This window comes from Oncorhynchus kisutch, linkage group LG20, assembly GCF_002021735.2.
Source record: "Oncorhynchus kisutch isolate 150728-3 linkage group LG20, Okis_V2, whole genome shotgun sequence".
Classification (NCBI taxonomy): Eukaryota; Metazoa; Chordata; class Actinopteri; order Salmoniformes; family Salmonidae; genus Oncorhynchus; species Oncorhynchus kisutch.
In genome coordinates, this window is record NC_034193.2 from 26462263 (window position 1) to 26481878 (window position 19616).

The 19616-nt window shown below is 41.2% G+C and overlaps 1 protein-coding gene across 2 annotated transcripts in view; it reads left to right on the top strand.

Moving 5' to 3' along the window:
• Positions 1-19616, top strand: part of plxdc1 (plexin domain containing 1) — a 92887-nt gene that overhangs the window by 29782 nt on the left and 43489 nt on the right. For both annotated transcript variants that reach the window (XM_020453827.2, XM_031799034.1), the window contains exons 3-6: positions 7867-8010; positions 8225-8294; positions 16561-16683; positions 16953-17071. In XM_020453827.2, coding sequence (XP_020309416.1) covers positions 7867-8010; positions 8225-8294; positions 16561-16683; positions 16953-17071 — 456 coding nt within the window. The remainder of the gene's footprint in view (positions 1-7866; positions 8011-8224; positions 8295-16560; positions 16684-16952; positions 17072-19616) is intronic.

Genomic DNA, 19616 nt, shown 5'->3' on the forward strand with positions numbered 1-19616 from the left:
TAAAAGCATATACACTGAGTACTCAAAACATTAAGAACACCTGCTCTTTGCATGACAGACTGTGCAGGTGAAAGCTATGGTCCCTTATTGATGTCACTTGCCAGGAAATATTAGGAAGGTGTTCCTAATATTTGGTATGCTCAGTGCCTATGAATCAAACATTTATTATACTGTCAAAATGGACAAATTGTGAATAGTTTAATTTTGGTTATAGTCAGGCTCGTCCAAAACCTGAATTTTGTGAGACTTGTGGTAATCAAATTTATTGGTCACATGCACGTGTTTAGCAGATGTTATTGCGGGTGTTGCGAAATGCTTGACTGCATCACAACGTAAATGGAGGTTGGGTTTGTTTCAATCCTGCCCACACGCCCATGGTTGGCAGCACACAAGGAATCATCAATGCAGAGTGCAGTTGCACATGACCCGATTATAATGCCTGTAATAAATTTGGGTTACTTTGGATATCCCTATGGGGGCTAGCTAGGGACCATATGTAAATTAGACAATGTACATGGGACAATATGTGACCGACTGCTTCGATTCAGTCTTATGCAGCAAAATCATTTCATTGTGTTTTTCTTTTTACATTAGATAAAAGTAGAGACTCAGAACTACAAAATTGTATGTCATACACTGTAGTTGAGGAACAATAGGAAAGTAATTCTGCATTGAAAGTTGAACGTGTAACCCCACTTTTGAGCAAATGTGTAACGGTTCTCTTGGGGTGAAGTAGAGGCGGACCAAAACGCAGCGTGATTATATTGATTCATGTTTAATAAACAAAGATAAACATGAACACTACAAAACAATAAACGTGGAAAACCAAAAACAGCCCAGCCTGGTGCAAAACACAGAGACAGGAACAATCACCCACAAACACACAGTGAAACCCAGGCTACCTAAATATGGTTCCCAATCAGAGACAATGACTAACACCTGCCTCTGATTGAGAACCATATCAGACCAGACATAGAAATAGACAAACAAGACATCCAACATAGAATGCCCACTCAGATCACACACTGACCAACCAAAACATAGAAACATACAAAGCAAACTATGGTCAGGGTGTGACAAAATGGCCCCTAAATGTTTTGGTACACCTACTGGAGAGCTCTTCTTTGTTTACAACTATTGCGCATCGTTCACACCCTCTTAAGTCTTAAACCCACCCATCTCTTTAAGGATGCACATGTGCTAAACAGAGTGAGTAAGGTGGTGTCGTAAAGAACCAAAGATTTCAAGACTGAAAGTAGTAGCCTACAATAAGGAGAAACTCCAGGTAAAAATACACCTTATCTAATCCTTGGCCTGTATTCTAATCTGATTTTGGTGCAGGTCATGTTGTTCTTCACATTAACGTCTCTAGTAAACACACACTACCTCAAATAAAATAATTTTTTGTCACATGCACAGGATGCAGATTGTGTAAACGGTACAGTGAAATAGTAGTCGGACAACCGAGTATCGTAACGGATATGGGCAATTTTCTGGATACAATTTTCTGGATACAATTATGATCAGAGTATTTTTTTGTAATTATCTATGATCAGAAAAAATATGTTTTTTGGGGTGCCAGCAAGCATGTTTCTTACTTGTGAGAGTTTTTAAATCATACTGTATTGTCTTTGAGTCACTCATATGCATGGTCTAAATAACTCAACTGGCTAGTTTGTCTGTCTATGGAGACAGTACGTTGAACCTGCTGTTCTGATTGGATAGAGTGAAGCTGTATTTCTCCGTCCACTCGCTTCATAATTTCATCCAAACACTTTTCCTCGCATGTTTTCGATCTGATCATTTAGATTGCTGCTGCTTGTTACTATGATAAATCAACATGGCGAGGACATTTGTTATCAATGTGCATAATATCTAACAAGTGGGGCAAGGGTTTGGGAAAGATTAAACGCTAATGCGCATTCTGACTGGCTGCCTGCTGCAAATTGAGGACAGACACACATACAAACCCACCCCTCCGCACACTGCTCTTAATCTGCAGCTTTTTTTGCAGTGAGAACATGCAGGGAGGTGTTTTGCCAACATCTATTTAGGCATATCAAAGCACTTGTTTTTTTCCCGATCACAAGTATAATCCGATTCAACTGTCAATTTACGGATACGAATATGGATATGTCGGCGCACCCCTACCAGACACATCTAAATTGATGGGTCATGTGAAAGAAATCCTATAACCACCCCCCAGCCACATCTAGCTAAGTGGATGGGTCACTATTGTCTAGGTGTGTACACATGTTTGTGAAATACAATAGATGGCTGTAATCATCTCCAGACACACCTGGCTAACTAATCATCTAGCGAAGTGTAGTCTTTTGTTTAGACGTATAACGTTATCTAGCTAGCTAAACAATGAACCATAATCCCAACCCATACTAATAGCAATACAAACTGATTTTCATAGCTAGCCACCATACATGAAATGCTGTAGTATGAATCTACAGGTAGCTAAAGTTAACCAACTAGGTTCAATTTTAGCTAATATTAGGCTATAACTAGCAGTGCAAATGGCTTTCTGAGATACAAATAATATTACTGCATAGATCACACACGTAACGTTTGCTAGCTAGCGAACAGTACGCTTTCATTTGCAATGAAAAAGAAACGTGTAATATTTGAAAATGTAGCTAAACTCTTACCCATATACATAGATGAACGTTTCACAGCAGACTAGAACCCCTTTAACTCTGTTTTGTTTGTACAGATTGTTTGGCCCGTGTTGTGTCAAGTCTCTCCGGTTCACACTGACCGTGTGCAGAAAGTAGTCAATCACAACTTTTCCCCACTAATCTTTGTCGATAGTGCCTGCTAAATTTAGGACAGGAATGTTAAGAGCAGTAGCAACACTTTTGCAGTAATCCATGGCAAAAGCAATATCTTCTCATTTTGTCAGGTAGCAAGGATTATCTACACATGCTGAGCAGCTCATGTTATAGACAGAATCATGCTACGTGGCAGACTAATCTGAACTCATCGCTTGGCATGTCCAGTCCATCCATTATCTCAGACAATCATGGCTTATGGGAAGGTTCCTGACTTTTTCCGTGTCTAAACCAACTAGACTCATAATTTAACTATTTTATTTGTATTTACAGATGGCGTACAAGTTCATTATTAATTAAGGTACATGAAAGTTTGCATATTCCAGAAGGCATTTCTGGCAAAACAAAAACACATTTTGATAACAAAATTAAAAACAAATGCCTCTCCTGTGAAGTAGTGACGTGTGACATTAGCATAGCTTATGTTAAAATTGACATAGCTCCAAACTTCAATGACTTAAACCTAAAACCAACTATAAATTGTAGAAATTCAAATAAAATATTGAAAGCATTTAATGAGAACTAAAAGGATGAAAACAAGAAAATATTGTCACCTACATTGTGTAATTCACTGATGGTCCCTAACTAGCCACGGAGATAGGCAATCCAAAGTCAAACCAACTTTGCAACGGTCGCACACCAGCCGGCTGAAGCTAATTAGTTAAATAATTTGGCTAACTCTTCCCACCATTGAACAAGCACATCAAACCACACATCAAAACCAACTCAGGTCTGAATTCAGTCATGGCCGCAAGCATTTCTAAGAGATTCTCAGGTACTTTATATACACTGTACTACTGTACCTGTACTAGCCCTTTTCCTCCTCCTCACTTAGGTCAATAGTGCATTAAAATCCCCACAGGGTTGAATCATAAGGGTATATTTTTTTTGTTCTGAAAGTCGCAAGCACAGGCCAAAAGTGTTCCCCCAGAACATTGGGTACTACATCACATATGTGCGGTTATGTGCACCACATTATTGCTCTCTGCCTGCTATGTCCACTGAGCTGTTGGGCCCGCTCTGTAACCTCCTTGGATAATGCTGGGCAGGCATCTTGATTGCTGTCACTCAAATACGAGGGGCTGAAGCTCATTGTCTAGAACTCGAGGGCTGGCCCACGTGGGGGGAAATGTAGGGAAAATGGCGCAGCACAGCTTCAAGAAAAGTTACTTTCAAACTAGGGATTTCGTAGGTAATTGAGATGAGACAGTAATTCTGCACATAGATTATGCATGTATGAACTACACACTCACACATCCAGCCGAAAGTTGACAAAGTATTGGAAAAAGTCTTTAAAACCTCTTTGGGCTAGGTGGGGTGCTAGTGACCCAACTCGCCAACATCCAGTGAAATTGCAGAGAGCGAAATTCAAAATACAAAAATCGTAATATTAAACATTCATGAAAATACTTGTCATACATTTAAAAGCTTAACTTCTTGTTAATCCAGCCGCTTTGTCAGATTTCAAAAAGGCTTTACGGCGAAAGCACACCGTGCGATTATCTGAGGACAGTGACCTGCTTACAAAAGCATTAAAAACGATTCCCAAACCAGCAGAGGCATCACAACAGTCAGAAATAGTGATAAAATAAATCACTTACCTTTGAAGATCTTCTTCTGTTTGCAATCGCAAGGGTCCCAGCTACATAACAAATGGTCGTTTTGTTCGATTAAGATCTTCTTTATATTCCAAAAAAGTCAGTTCAACTAAACTGACTTTTTTGGAATATAAAGAAGATCTTAATCTTAATTACTTGATTCAGTAATCCACCTTTTCCACTCGTTCAAAATGCATACAAAGGAATCCCAAAAGTTACCAATAAACTTTGTCCAAACAAGTCAAACAACGTTTCTAATCAATCCCCTAATATGTAAATAAACTCTAAAATTTAAGACGGAGAATTGTATGTTCAATACCGGAGATAAATAACGAAGTGCGCTACAACACTACAACACTACAGTCAAAATCAGAACCACCTTGAAAAACTACAAATTCTAGCTAATTTTTCAAAGAACAAGCCTGAACCCTTTCTAAAGACTGTTGACATCTAGTGGAATCCAGAGGAACTGCAATCTGGGAGGATTTCCTTTGATTTTCCCATAGACAGGCATTTCAATGGGTGGTCACCTCAAAATAAAAAAAATTCGGTTGGATTCTCCTCGGGTTTTCGCCTGCCATATCAGTTCTGTTATACTCACAGACATTATTTTAACAGTTTTAGAAACTTGTGTTTTCTATCCAATACTACCAATGATATAATTATATATATTTCTATCCAATACTACCAATTATATAATTATAATTAAATATATATATATATATGCATATTCTAGCTTCTGGGCCTGAGTAATAGGCAGTTTACTTTGGCATGTCAGTCATTCGAACTTCCGAATACTGCCCCCTATCCCTAAGAAGTTTTAATGAATCAAATCAAAAACAAGGCCAAATCAGGAAGTGCAGTTGCCCTTTAAGATAACAAAAATAGCTCAGAAGAATGCTGGTTTTGTCACCCGGACGTGATGTCACACTGATCTTTAACCACTCCTCTGCTGTCAAAACGAAAGCAACTGGTTTGTGTGTCTTAATTTTTATCCTGTTTTATACAGGACAATATACAGTGCCTTCGGAATCTATTCAAACCCCTTGACTTTTTCCACATTTTGTTAAGTTAGTCTTAGTCTAAAATGTATTTGTTTTTTTCATCATCTACACACATTACCCCATAATGACAAAGGAAACAGGTTTTTAGAAATGTTTAGAAATGTAGAAGTATTTTTTTAAACCCAGAAATATTACATTTACTTAAGCATTCAGACCCTTTACTCAGTACTTTGAAGCACCTTTGGAAGCGATAACAGCATTATGACGCTACAAACTTGGCACACCTGCATTTGTGGAGCTTCTCCCATTCTCTGCAGATCTTCTCAAGCTCTGTCAGGTTGAATGGGGAGCGTCACTGCAAATCTTTTTTCAGGGCTCTCCAGAGGTGTTTCTATCGGGTTCAAGTCCAGGCTCTGGCTGGACCACTCAAGGACATCCAGAGGCTTGTCCAGAAGCCACTCCTGTGTTGTCTTAGCTGTGTGCTTAGGGTCGTTGTTCTGTTGGAACGTGAACCTTTGCCCCAGTCTGAGGTCCTGAGCGCTCTGGAGCATGTTCTGATCAAGGATCTCTCTGTACTTTGCTACGTTCATCTTTACATCGATCCTGTCTAGTCTCTCAGACTGGGGCGAAGGTTCACCTTCCAACAGGAAAATGACCGAATGCACTGCATATCAGCATAATTTTCAAGTCATCGTTTGGCCTTTTTGCATATTCACTAACAATGGTATAGCAGAAGCACACTTTTGAGAACATCCATAATGATGACACTATGCTGTCATTGTAATGATGCATCTATTAACTTATTATGGCTGCAGGGGCAGTATTGAGTAGCTTGCATGAAAGGTGCCCAGAGTACACGGCCTGCTCCTCAGTCTCAGTTCCTAATATATGCATATTATTATTAGTATTGGATAGAGAACGCTCTGAAGTTTCTAAAACTATTTGAATGATGTCTGTGAGTATAACAGAACTCATATGGCAGGCAAAAACCTGAGAAGAAATCCAAACAGGAAGTGAGAAATCTGAGGTTGGTCGATTTTCAACCCAGGCCCTATTGAAATCACAGTGGGATATGAATGAAGTTGCACTTCCTAGGGCTTCCACTAGATGTCAACCGTCTTTAGAAACTTGAATGAGGCTTCTACTGTGTGTGGGCCTGAATAAGAGCTGAATGAGTCAGGTTACTGGCAGAGAGCCATTTCCTGGTCACGCGCATTCCACATGATATCGTCCTGCGTTCCATTGCTTCTCTAGACACAAAGGAATTCTCCGGTTGGAACTTTATTGAAGATTTATGATAACAACACCCTAAAGATTGATTATATACTTAGTTTGAAATGTTTCTTCGACCTGTAATATAACTTTTTGAATTTTTTTGTCCAAAGTTATGCTGGACCTGCACGAGCGTTTGAATATGTGTACCTAACATTATCGAACAAATCAAGCATTTATTGTCGAACTAGGATTCCTGGGAGTGCATTCTGGTGAAGATCATCAAAGGTAAGGAAATATTTCTAATGTGATTTCTGGTTTCTGTTGACTCCAACATGGCAGATAATTGTATTTATTTTCTGAGCGCTGTCTCAGATTATTGCCTGGTTTGCTTTTTCCGTAAAGTTAAAAAAATATATTTTAAGGATATTAAGGATATGTTTATCTATAATTCCATGTGTATAACTTGTATTATCATCTACATTTATGATGAGTATTTCTGTTGAATCGATGTGGCTATGCAAAATCACTGGATGTTTTTGGAACTAGTGAACATAACGCGCCAATGTAAACTCAGATTTTTTTTATATAAATATGAACTTTATCAAACAAAACATACATGTATTGTGTAACAGGAAGTCCTTTGAGTGTCATCTGATAATCATCAAAGGTTAGTGATTCATTTTATCTCTATTTGTTTTTTTGTGACTCCTCTCTTTGGCTAGAAAAATGGCTGAGTTTTTCTTTGCAAAAATATACACAAACATAATCGTTTGTGATGCTTTCGCTGTAAAGCCTATTTGAAATCGGACACTGTGGTGGGATTAACAACAAGATGACCTTTAAAATGGTATAAGATACATGTATGTTTGAGGAATTGTAATTATGAGATTTCTGTTGTTTTGAATTTTGCGCCCTGCACTTTCACTGGCTGTTGTCATATCATCCCGTTAACGGGATTGCAGCCCTAAGAAGTTTTTAAGATACCTAAATATGAGCTTTGCATAACATGAGTGCGCTATACATATGCTATGGATATATTTCATTAACCTTTAATAGTGCAGTTGGAACAAGTTATCACGTTGATGAAATGCTTATAGATGTGTAATAAATGCATTATGGTGATGTAGTCAAAGTCAATCAAGACCTTGGGCGACTGACCAGTGAATTCATTGAAACTCTGGAAAAGCTTTCTGTGCTAATCTCTCTCAGGAGGACTCTCAGAGGTACTACAGGTGGAGGAGTTACGGGCCAGGAGACAGACGGATGGAGGAACTCTGGGTAGACCTAAATGCTGTACAACAGAGCAAAGTCAGAGTGCACGGCATCCTGTCCAACACACACCGGCAGGCAGCGGTGAGACATGCACGCATTCGCGCGCACACACACACACACACACACACACACACTATACACATACAGATGGAAAGTGGTTAGAGTTGGTGGGAGAATGAGACGTACACAAGAGCACAGAAACAATACTGTACATAGGCCTGCATGCAGTCTTTGGACACCATGACATTGCCATCATGACTGACATGCTGTCTGATATGATATATGCTCCTCCTAGCGTGTGGCTCTCTCCTTTGACTTCCCCTTCTATGGACACTACCTGAGACAAATCACCATAGCAACAGGAGGTAAGCTGAATTTATATGACTAAAACTGTCCAAACTAGCCGTCTCTTCACTATGCGGTAAATGCTTCTATGCGAACACATCCAACAGTATCACATTATTATGTATTGAAAAACTAGACTGTTGCCACACAGATATATTCTTAAACCCTTAAAATTGGGCACCAATTGTTTTGTTTCCTACAAGGTACACTTTAAGCAAGAGAAGCTATTAGCGCTCTGCTTATCCCATTTCCAGAGTAGGTTCCAGATAAATGGAATTCTAAATCGCTTTTCATAATGAAATATTAAGATTGAAAATGGTAACCATTGAGTTAGCCGCTACAGACCTAAAGCCTCCGAATTACAGGGATGTGTGATTTATGGCACCATTACTAATTCATTCACATTCTGCAGTTCCTCCTCTGAAACTATGAGAGGGTTTTCGATATATTTGACAATTTCAATAATTTCTATATTCTTGGAATGAAAGGCTTTTAAGGTAAAACGGTCTTATTGTTTTATTTGTCACTATGCAAGCCACTGTACAGAACAGCATGCTACTTTTGACATCATACTGTACATAGGAGTGTATAGGAGATGTTGCACCTACCGTGACAATTAAAACCTACCCTAACAAGAAACTGTGGATAGATGGCGGCATTCGCGCAAACCTGAAAGTGCGAACCATCGCATTTAACCATGGAAAGGTGACTATAAAGGGAAAGGGAATATGGCTGAATACAGTGTAGTTATTCCCTCCGCAAGGCAATCAAACAAGCGAAATGTCAGTATAGAGACAGAGTGGAGTCGCAATTCAACGGCTCAGAGACGAGACATATGTGGCAGGGTCTACGGACAATTACGGACTTTAAAAGGAAAACCAGCCATAACACGGACACCGATGCATTGCTTCCAGACAAACAAAACACCTTCTTTGCACGTTTTGAGAATAATACAGTGCCACCAACATGGCCCGCTACCAAGGACTGTGGACTCTCCTTCTCCGTGGCTGACATGAGTAAGACATTTAAACGTGTTAACCCTTGCATGGATGCCGGCCCAGGCGGCATCCCTAGGCACGTCCTCAGAGCATGCGTAGACCAGCTGGCTGGTGTGTTTACGGACATATTCAATCTCTCACTATCCCAGTCTGCTGTCCCCACATGCTTCAAGATGTTCCTGTACCTAAAGAGGCAAAGGTAACTGAACTAAATGACTATTGCCTCGTACCACTCACTTCTGTTATCATGAAGTGCTTTGAGAGACTAGTCAAGGAACACCTCCACCTTCCCAGTAACCCTAGACCCACTTAAATTTGCTTACCTCCCAAATGTAGGTCCACAGACGCTGCAATTGCCATCACACTGCACACTGCCCTATCCCATCTGGACAAGAGGAATACCTATGTAAGAACGCTGTTCATTGAGTATAGCTCAGCATGGGTCAACAACAGCTCCACTTCGTTGATCCTCAACACTGGGGCCCCACAAGGGTGTGTGCTCAGCCCCCTCCTGTACTCCCTGTTCACCCATGACTGCGTGGCCATGCACGCCTCCAACTCAATCAAGTTTGCAGATGACACAAGAGTAGTAGGCTTGATTACCAACAACTACGAGACAGCCTACAGGAAGAAGGTGAGGGCACTCAGAGTGTGATGTCAGGAAAACAACTTCTCACTCAATGTCAACAAAACAAAGGAGATGATAGTGGACTTCAGGAAACAGCAGAGGGAGCACCCCAATATCCACATTGGCGTACACATCACAGACAAACGGAAATGGTCCACCCACACAGACAGTGTGGTAAAGAAGGCGCAACAGCACCTCTTCAACCTCAGGAGGCTGAAGAAATGTTGCTTGTCACCTAAAACCCTCACAAACTTTGACAGATGTACAATTGAGAGCAGTTAGTGTCTTAATGACCATTCCACGGATGCATGTTCATTAATTCTCTATGGTTCATTGAACAAGCATGGGAAACAGGGTTTAAACCCTTTACATTGAAGATCTGTGAAGTTATTTGGATTTTTACGATTTATCTTTGAAAGACAGGGTCCTGAAAAAGGGCCGTTTCTTTTTTTTTGCTGAGTTTATTTTACAAAAGTACAATTAAATAAAAACCCTTGAATGAGTAGGTGTGTCTGAACATTTGAATGGTACTGTTTGTCGGACTACACTTACATCAAAATATCAGCCATATTTGCCTTAGTTTAGTAAATAATACAAAGACAATGAACGTCTATATCTGATTGCTTTCAGATAAACAACACATCCAGCTTTTCTTATATATAGCTTCTACTCAAATAAGCTAAAAACGTCACAATTCACATACAGTGAAAATCATGAATATACATCTAAAAGGTCATGAATATGAAAATTAGCATCTATTCCTTTTTTAAATAAAAAACTAAATCTTGACAATTGGTAGATACAGAGCATTCAGAAAGTATTCAGAACGCTTGCCTTCATCCTAAAATTGATTCAATTGTTTTTTTCCTCATCAATATACTGTACATACAATACCCCATAATAAGCAAAACTGTTTTTTAGATATTTTTGCAAATGTATTAAAAATAAACAACTTAATCATTGTATTTACAAACGCTTTCAGACCCTTTACTCAGTACATTGTTGAAGAAAAGTCTTCTTTTCAGGACAGGTATGACGCTACAAGTTAGGCACACCTGTATTTGGAGAGTTTCTCCCATTCTTCTCTGCAAATCCTCTCAAGCTCTGCCAGGTTGGATGGGCTGCACAGCTACAGAGGGGAGAACAAGTATTTGATACACTGCCGATTTTGCAGGTTTTCCGACTTACAAAGCATGTAGAGGTCTGTCATTTTTATCATAGGTACACTTCAACTGTGAGAGATGGAAAAAAATCCAGAAAATCACATTGTATGATTTTTAAGTAATTAATTTGCATTTTATTGCATGACATAAGTTTTTGATACATCAGAAAAGCAGAACTTAATATTTGGTACAGAAACCTTTGTTTGCAATTACAGAGATCATACGTTTCCTGTAGTTCTTGACCAGGTTTGCACACACTGCAGCAGGGATTTTGGCCCACTCCTCCATACAGACCTTCTCCAGACCCTTCAGGTTTCGGGGCTGTCGCTGGGCAATACAGACTTTCAGCTCCCTCCAAAGATTTTCTATTTGGTTCAGGTCTGGAGACTGGCTAGGCCACTCCACGACCTTGAGATGCTTCTTACGGAGCCACTCCTTAGTTGCCCTGACTGTGTGTTTTGGGTCATTGTCATGCTGGAAGACCCAGCCACGACCAATCTTCAATGCTCTTACGGAGGGAAGGAGGTTGTTGGCCAAGATCTCGCGATAAATGGCCCCGTCCATCCTCCCCTCAATACGGTGCAGTCGTCCTGTCCCCTTTGCAGAAAAGCATCCCCAAAGAATGATGTTTCCACCTCCATGCTTCAAGGTTGGGATGGTGTTCTTGGGGTTGTACTCATCCTTCTTCTTCTTCCAAACATGGCGAGTGGAGTTTAGACCAAAAAGCTCTATTTTTGTCTCATCAGACCACATGACCTTCTCCCATTCCTCCTCTGAATCACCCAGATGATCATTGGCAAACTGACGGGCCTGGACATGTGATGTCCAGAGCAGGGGGACCTTGCGTGCGCTGCAGGATTTTAATCCATGACGGCGTAGTGTGTTACTAATGGTTTTCTTTGAGACTGTGGTCCCAGCTCTCTTCAGGTCATTGACCAGGTCCTGCCGTGTAGTTCTGGGCTGATCGCTCATCTTCCTCATGATCATTGATGCCCCACTAGGTCTTGCATGGAACCCCAGACTGAGGGTGATTGACCGTCATCTTGAACTTCTTCCATTTTCTAATAATTGCGCCAACAGTTGTTGCCTTCTCACCAAGCTGCTTGCCTATTGTCCTGTAGCCCATCCCAGCCTCGTGCAGGTCTACAATTTAACCCTTATGTCCTTACACCCTCTCTGGTCTTGGCCATTGGGGAGAGGTTGTAGTCTGTTTGATTGAGTGTGTGGACAGGTGTCTTTTATACAGGTAACGAGTTCAAACAGGTGCAGTTAATACAGGTAATGAGTGGAGAACAGGAGGGCTTCTTAAAGAAAACAGGTCTGTGAGAGCCGGAATTCTTACTGGTTGGTGGGTGATCAAATACTTATGTCATGCAATAAAATGCAAATGAATTACTTAAAAATCATACAATGTGATTTTCTGAATTTTTGTTTTAGATTCCGTCTCTCACAGTTGAAGTGTACCTATGATAGAAATTACAGACCTCTACATGCTTTGTAAGTTGGAAAACCTGCAAAATCGGCAGTGTGTCAAATACTTGTTCTCCCCACTGGACCACTCAAGGACATTGTCCCGAAACCACTCCTGTGTTGTCTTGGCTATGTGCTGAAAGTCATTGTCCTGTTGAAAGGTGACCCTTCGCCCCAGTCTGAGGTCCTGAGTGCTCTGGAGCAGGTTTTCATCAAGGATCTCTCTATATCTTGCTCTGTTCATCTTTCCCTCAATCCTGACTTGCCGCCCAGTCCCTGCCGCTGAAAAACATCCCCACGGCATGATGCTGTCACCACCATGCTTCACCGTAGGGATGGTGCTAGGTTTCCTTCAGACTCGACGCTATTCAGGCCAAATAGTTCAATATGGGTTTCATCAGACCAGAAAATCTTGTTTGTCATGGTCAGAGTCTTTAGGTGCCTTTTGGCAAACTCCAAGCGGGCTGTTGAGCTTTTTCATGATGAGTGGCTTCTGTCTGGCCATCTCTACCATAAAGACCTGATCAGTGGAGTGCTGCAGAGATGGTTGTCCATCTGGAAGGTTCTCCCATCTCCACAGAGGAACTTTGGAGCTCTGGCATTGTGACCATTGGGTTCTTGGTCACCTCCCTGACCAAGGCCCTTCTCCCCCGATTGCTCAGTTTGGTCAGGTGGCAAGATCTAGGAAGATCTTAGGTTGGAGTCATTAAAAATAATTTTTCAACCATTCCACACATTTCTTGTTAACAAACTATAGTTTTGGCAAGTTTGTTAGGACATACTTTGTACATGACACAGGTAATTTTTCCAACAATTGTTTACAGACAGATTATTTCAATTGAAATTCACTGTATCACAATTCCAGTGGGTCAGAAGTTTACAATACACTAAGTTAACTGTGCCTTTAAACAGCTTGGAAAATTCCAGAAAATGATGTCATGACTTTAGAAGTTTCTGATAGGCTAATTGACATAATTTGAGTCAATTGGAGATATACCTGTGGATTCATTTCAAGGCTTACCTTCAAACTCAGTGCCTCTTTGCTTGACATCATGGGAAAATCAAAATAAATCAGCCAAGACCAGACCTCAGACCTATAAAAGTCTGGTTCATCCTTGGGAGCAATTTCCAAATGGCTGAAGGTACCACGTTCATCTGTTCAAACAATAGTATGCAAGTATAAACAGCATGGGACCCTGCAGCCGTCAGACTGCTCAGGAAGGAGACACATTCTGTCTCCTAGAGATGAACCTACTTTGGTGCAAAAAGTGAAAATCAATCCCAGAACAACAGCAAAGGACCTTGTGGAGATGCTGGAGGAAACAGGTACAAAAGTATCTATATCCACAGTCAAACGAGTCCTATATCGACATAACCTGAAAGGCCGCTCAGCAAGAAAGAAGCCACTGCTCCAAAACTGCCATAAAAAAGCCAGACTACGGTTTGCAACTGCACATGGGGACAAAGATCGTACTTTTTGGAGAAATGTCCCCTGGTCTGATGAAACATAAATAGAACTGTTTGGCCATAATGACCATTGTTATGTTTGGAGGAAAAAGGGGGAGGCTTGCAAGCCGAAGAACAAAATCCCAACCGTGAAGCACGGCGGTGGCAGCATCATGTTGTGGGGGTGCTTTGCTGCTCTTTTGTGCACGTCACAAAATCATGGAAATCATGGAAAAAGGAAAATGATGTGGACATATTGAAGCAACATCTCAAGATATCAATCAGGAAATTAAAGCTTGGTCGCAAATGGACAATGACCCCAAGCATACTTCCAAAGTTGTGGCAAAATGTCTTAAGGACAACAAAGTCAATGTTTTGGAGTGGCCATCACAAAGCCCTGACCTCAAGCCTATAGAACATTTGTGGGCAGAACTGAAAAAGCATTTGCAATCAAGGAGGCTTACAAACCTGATTCAGTTACACCAGCTCTGACAGAGGGAATGGGCCAAAAATCACCCAACTTATCGTGGGAAGCTTGTGGAAGGCTACCCAAAAGGATTGACCCAAGTTAAACAATTTTAAAGGTAATGCTACCAAATACTAATTGAGTTTATGTAAACTTCTGAACTGCTGGGAATGTGGTGAAAGAAATAAAAGCTGAAATAAATCATTCTCTCTTCTATTATTCTGACGTTTCACATTCTTAAAATAATGTGGTGATCCTAGCTGACCTAAGACAGGGAATTTTTATTAGGATTAAATGTCAGGAATTGTGAAAAACTGAGTTTAAATGTATTTGGCTATGGTGTATGTTAACTTCTGACTTCAACTGTATCTTGATTACATACATATTCAACCCCATGAGTCAATACATGTTAGTCACCTTTGGCAGCTATTAAAGTCTTTCTAGCTTAGTCTAAGAGCTTTTCACATCTGGGTTGTACAATATTTGAACATTACTCTTTTAAAAATGTTTTTGGCTTTGTCAAGTTGGTTGTTGATTATTGCTACACAACCATTTTCAAGTCTTAGATTTTTAAGCTGATTTAAGTCAAAACTGTAACTAGGCCACTTGGTAAGCAACTCCAGTATATATTTGGCCTTGTGATTTAGGCTATTAACCTGCTGAATGGTGAATTTGTTTCCCACTGTCTGTTGGAAAGCAGACTGAACCATGTTTTCCTCTAGTATTTTACCCGTGCTTTGCTCTATTCTGTTTCTTTTTAACCTAGAAACTCCCTAGTCCGATGACAAGCATAGCCATAACATGATGCAGCCACCATGCTGGAAAATATGAAGAGTGGTACTCAGTGATGTGATGTACTCAGCTGATGTAAGAAGGGCTTTATAAATAAATTTGATTTGATGTGTGGTGTTGGATTTGCCCCAAACATAATGCTTTTCATCCAGGACATGAAGTACATTTTTTTGCCATGTTTTTTGCAGTTTTACTTTAGTGCCTTATTGCAAACAGGATGCTTGTTTTGGAATATTTTTATTCTATACAAGCTTCTGTCATTTAGATTAGTATTGGGGAGTGACAATGTTGTTGATTCATACTCAGTTTTCTCCTATTATAGTCATTAAACTCCTTGGCCTCATGGTGAAATTTCAGAGGGGTACCTTCCTCTCTGGCAACTGAGTTTGGAAGGACGCCTGTATAATTGTAGTGACTGGGTTTATTGATACACCATTCAAAGTGTAATTAATAACTTCACCATGCTCAAAGGGATATTCAATGTTTACTTTGTTTTACCCATCTACCAATAGGTGCCCTTCTTTGCGAGGCATTGGAAAACCTCCCTGGTCTTTGTGGTTGAATCTGAGTTTGAAATTCACTGCTCGACTGAGGGACCTTACAGATAACTGTGTGTGTGGGGTACAGAGATGACTGAATCCATGCAACTTATTATGTGACTTGTTAAGAAATGTTTTACTCCTGAACGTATTTAGGCTTTCCATAACGTGGTTGAATACTTATTGACTCAAGACATTTCAGTTTGTCATTTTTTATTAAGGTGTACATTTTCTGAAAACATAATTCCACTTTGGCAGTATGGGGTATTGTGTGTAGGCCAGTGACACATCTCAATTGAATCTGTTTAAATTCAGGTTGTAACACAACATTTTGAAAAGTCAAGGGGTATGAATACTTACTGAAGGCACTGTATTTAAAACACAGGTAAAATCATATTTGTGATTGCACTGAGCCTTTAAAGTCCCCAAAGTGTCCTTTCAAAACTCTCGTCTGAACAATCAAGTCCCAATAACGTTTCCGATTCCTCGCCTACCCTTCAGAATGAAGAATGGCTGGGGTTCTGTGGTACAAGGAAATGGCCGTATATCACTTCCCCGGGTCCTGTTGGTTTGTTTATCATCTCATTGGGGTGCCAGACATAACAATGTAGAATGATGTAAGACTTTCGTGCAGGCGTGCTTCTTCCAGTCTCTTGACGTTTGAACTTTTGGGTCCTGTTTTCCTGTTTTTATGTATCATCTTGTTGGGGTGCCAGACACAACAATGTAGAAAGTTAAGACTTTCTCCCAGTGCCTCTGATGTTTGAACTTTGATCTTTCGAAGGGTTCATCTTCACGGGGGAGATTACGCATCGCATGCTGACAGCCACACAGTACATCGCCCCCCTCATGGCCAACTTTGACCCCAGTTTTTCAAAAGACTCAACAGTGCGGTATATGGACAATGGTGAGTGTGTTGGTATGTGCATATGTCTATATTTGTGTGTGGGGATGTGTGGGTGGGTGAGAGTGGGAGTGGCACTGTATGTGTGGGGTTAAGAAAAGAAAAGGAAAAGTAGCACACTTTAGTTGCTCAGGTGTAATAATTTATTTTACCAACGTTTCAACAGCTAAATTGTCTTCATTAGGGTTTTAGCTGATTTTATTTTTGTGGGTGCCTTTAGGGAGCCCTTATGTGACCTTTAATGTTGACCTCTGACCCTTGCTCTGTGCTAGGTGAGGTGTTTGTGGTGCAATGGGACAAGGTGCGGCTTCAGGGGCGCGAGGCAGAGGGAACCTTCACCTTCCAGGCTGCTCTCCATAACAATGGAACAATCGCGTTCAACTACAGAGAGGTGAGTTTTCTAATATAATATACTATAATAGTTTTTTTTTTTTTACTGTTAAACAGATGATCTACTTCATATATTTTGACGAATCCAATGATTTGCTCCGCCATTATAATAGTTGGGGTTTGGTTCAATCGCAGTGAATTAAAACATGGTAATCAAAATAATAATTTGTGAATCGCGAACAGTAAAAGCACCTTCCCAGAAATGAGTTCCTTTAGCATCCCTTTGATATTTTATGTAGAAATTGTGACCACATGAACAATTCAATAAATATTACTTTTTCATATGAATAAAGACTTGCCAAAATTCAGCATTTTGACATGTCCCTCTGTGAGTTCTTAAAATATTTTAACCCACCTAACCCAACATTTCTCCATGTTTTCACCATCATTGTAAAGCCATAGGGACCTGGTGGATGAGGCTCTAGCAAATTACATTTTGGGAAAGCCCGGCAGAGTTCAAGTGCCAAGGCCAAGTGAATGGTTCAACTTGAACACTGGAAAGTAAATCTGCCCCCAGATTCAGTACTCCCGCTATATGAGTAGCTCTCAGTGACTGGAGATGCACACTGCTCCACATAATCAGTCTGTGTGCCAGTGTGTATAAGTGAGGGGATTGCAGTCCCCCTTTTCTGTTTATGTAAGCCACAACAGTTCTGACTAGAACATGACAACCCTCCAGAAATGGAGCAATGTATTTAATGTTAGGGACACTGCAAGGAGTTCCAGGCAGTTTATGTGAGTAGAACTGTGATGGGGTCCCCACACTGTTCTACCCTCGTGAGTTTCACCCCAACCTGAGAGAGATGCGTCCGTTGTGAGTACTTTTCTGGATAAAACAGGGCCCATCTGGGCACCCTGTGACAGAAACTTCCGGTGTCTCCAGGAGTGCAGTGCTACCATATGCAGCCTATGGAGATGTCTGTGACGTATTGGGCTCAGACCTTGAGAAGAGACCCAGCGTTGAAAGCCTCTCCTAATGGGATGACTACTAAAGCAGTCTCAGGCATGCTTTGAAAGAGACCAGGTTCCCTCTGCGAGCTTTGAATGAGCGTGGAAATCAGAACGTTCTTTACTGTATTTATTCTGAAACCTAGAAATGTCAGGTGTTCCAATAGTAGATGACTGTAAGACCTCTTGTCTCGATTTCGCACACAGCAGCCAATCGTCTATGTACATCATCAGCCAAATGCCCCTTTCTCTGAGTGAAGCGATGGCTGCCTCGGTACACTTCGTAAAAACTTGAGGTGACCGTGAGACGCCGAAAGGGAGAACGAGAAATTTGTAGATTACTGGGCCTTGAAAAGCGATTCTCAGAAATTTCCTGTGAGGATCGGGCGAATACCGCCCCCCTTTTTTGGAACCAGGAAATATCAATAGTAAAAACTGCAGTGGTTTTACTCGGGAGGAACAATTCTTATTGCCCTTTTCACTATTAGCAATACGATATCCTCCTGGAGTACACGCGCTGATTCCCCCTGAGCCAGTGTATCATCTGCATCATCTCAACAGAGGGACCGAAAATATTTTTAGGGTCTACTGGAGCATCTAGGATCATGAGCTTCTCACTATCAGACACCGTGTATAGGTTGAGCCATTGAGCCCTCTCCTGGGATATCATGAGCACCATCGCTCTTCCTGACACCTGCACAAAGGCTTTAAGCAGACGAAGATTGAGGTCTGTGGCAACACAGGCCACGAGGTCGTTGCTGAAGTCCTCCGACAGCGGTGCAATGGCATCGAGCTGGTCACCCCAGCTAGCGCTAGCCGTCTTACCACGATTCCCTGTGGGGATATCCATTTCCTCTGGTGAGTCACCGGGGGCGCCGGCCCCCATGTTAGGTTCCTGTTGACTCAGGATAGCTTGGCGTGCTCTTTACAGTGGCTGGCTCTTCACATAGAAGAGGGCACCATGTGGACAGGAGCCAGGGGAGGCTAAGACTTCCTGGGCATGTTGCAGCCTAAGGCAAGTGGAGCACACCGAGTGGGTGTCTTTGACCGATATCTTGTTTCCACAGGAGCAGATTAGTACTGGGAGCTTACTCTTCATTTGAGGTGGGAGATGCCTTTGTCGCCATAGCTTGGATGCTACGTTTTTTAGCTGTCTGAAAAAACTAGCGTGGTAGGCTAGTCCGTTAGCTAGTGATTAGTGGGTTATCTCCAACGGTGCCACTCGGTGTGACGGCCGGATACCGTTTCTGAAACAACAGTTTAGAAAAGATAGCTTGCTGTAGCTAGTATAATCTTTTCTCCTCAAAGTAAACCAGAAAAGCTAGCTACGACTAGTCACTGTTTGGATACAGCTAACTTGGTCGTGAACGAGTTAACCGTGTCACAGCTGTACCCGTTCCTACCTCCAATAATTTTCCTCTAACTATGGTTAAGGAAAAGGAACCACTGCAGTCCCGAGAATAACACCCGGCAGCGAGTTGTAAGCTCACATCTGTGGACAGTTTAGCTAGTTCTGGAAAATGCAGTCGCATCGAGGTAAGCTTTCTGATAAAAAGCGGGAAGAGATGTTTGAATGACTCAGAGACAACCTTTTATAG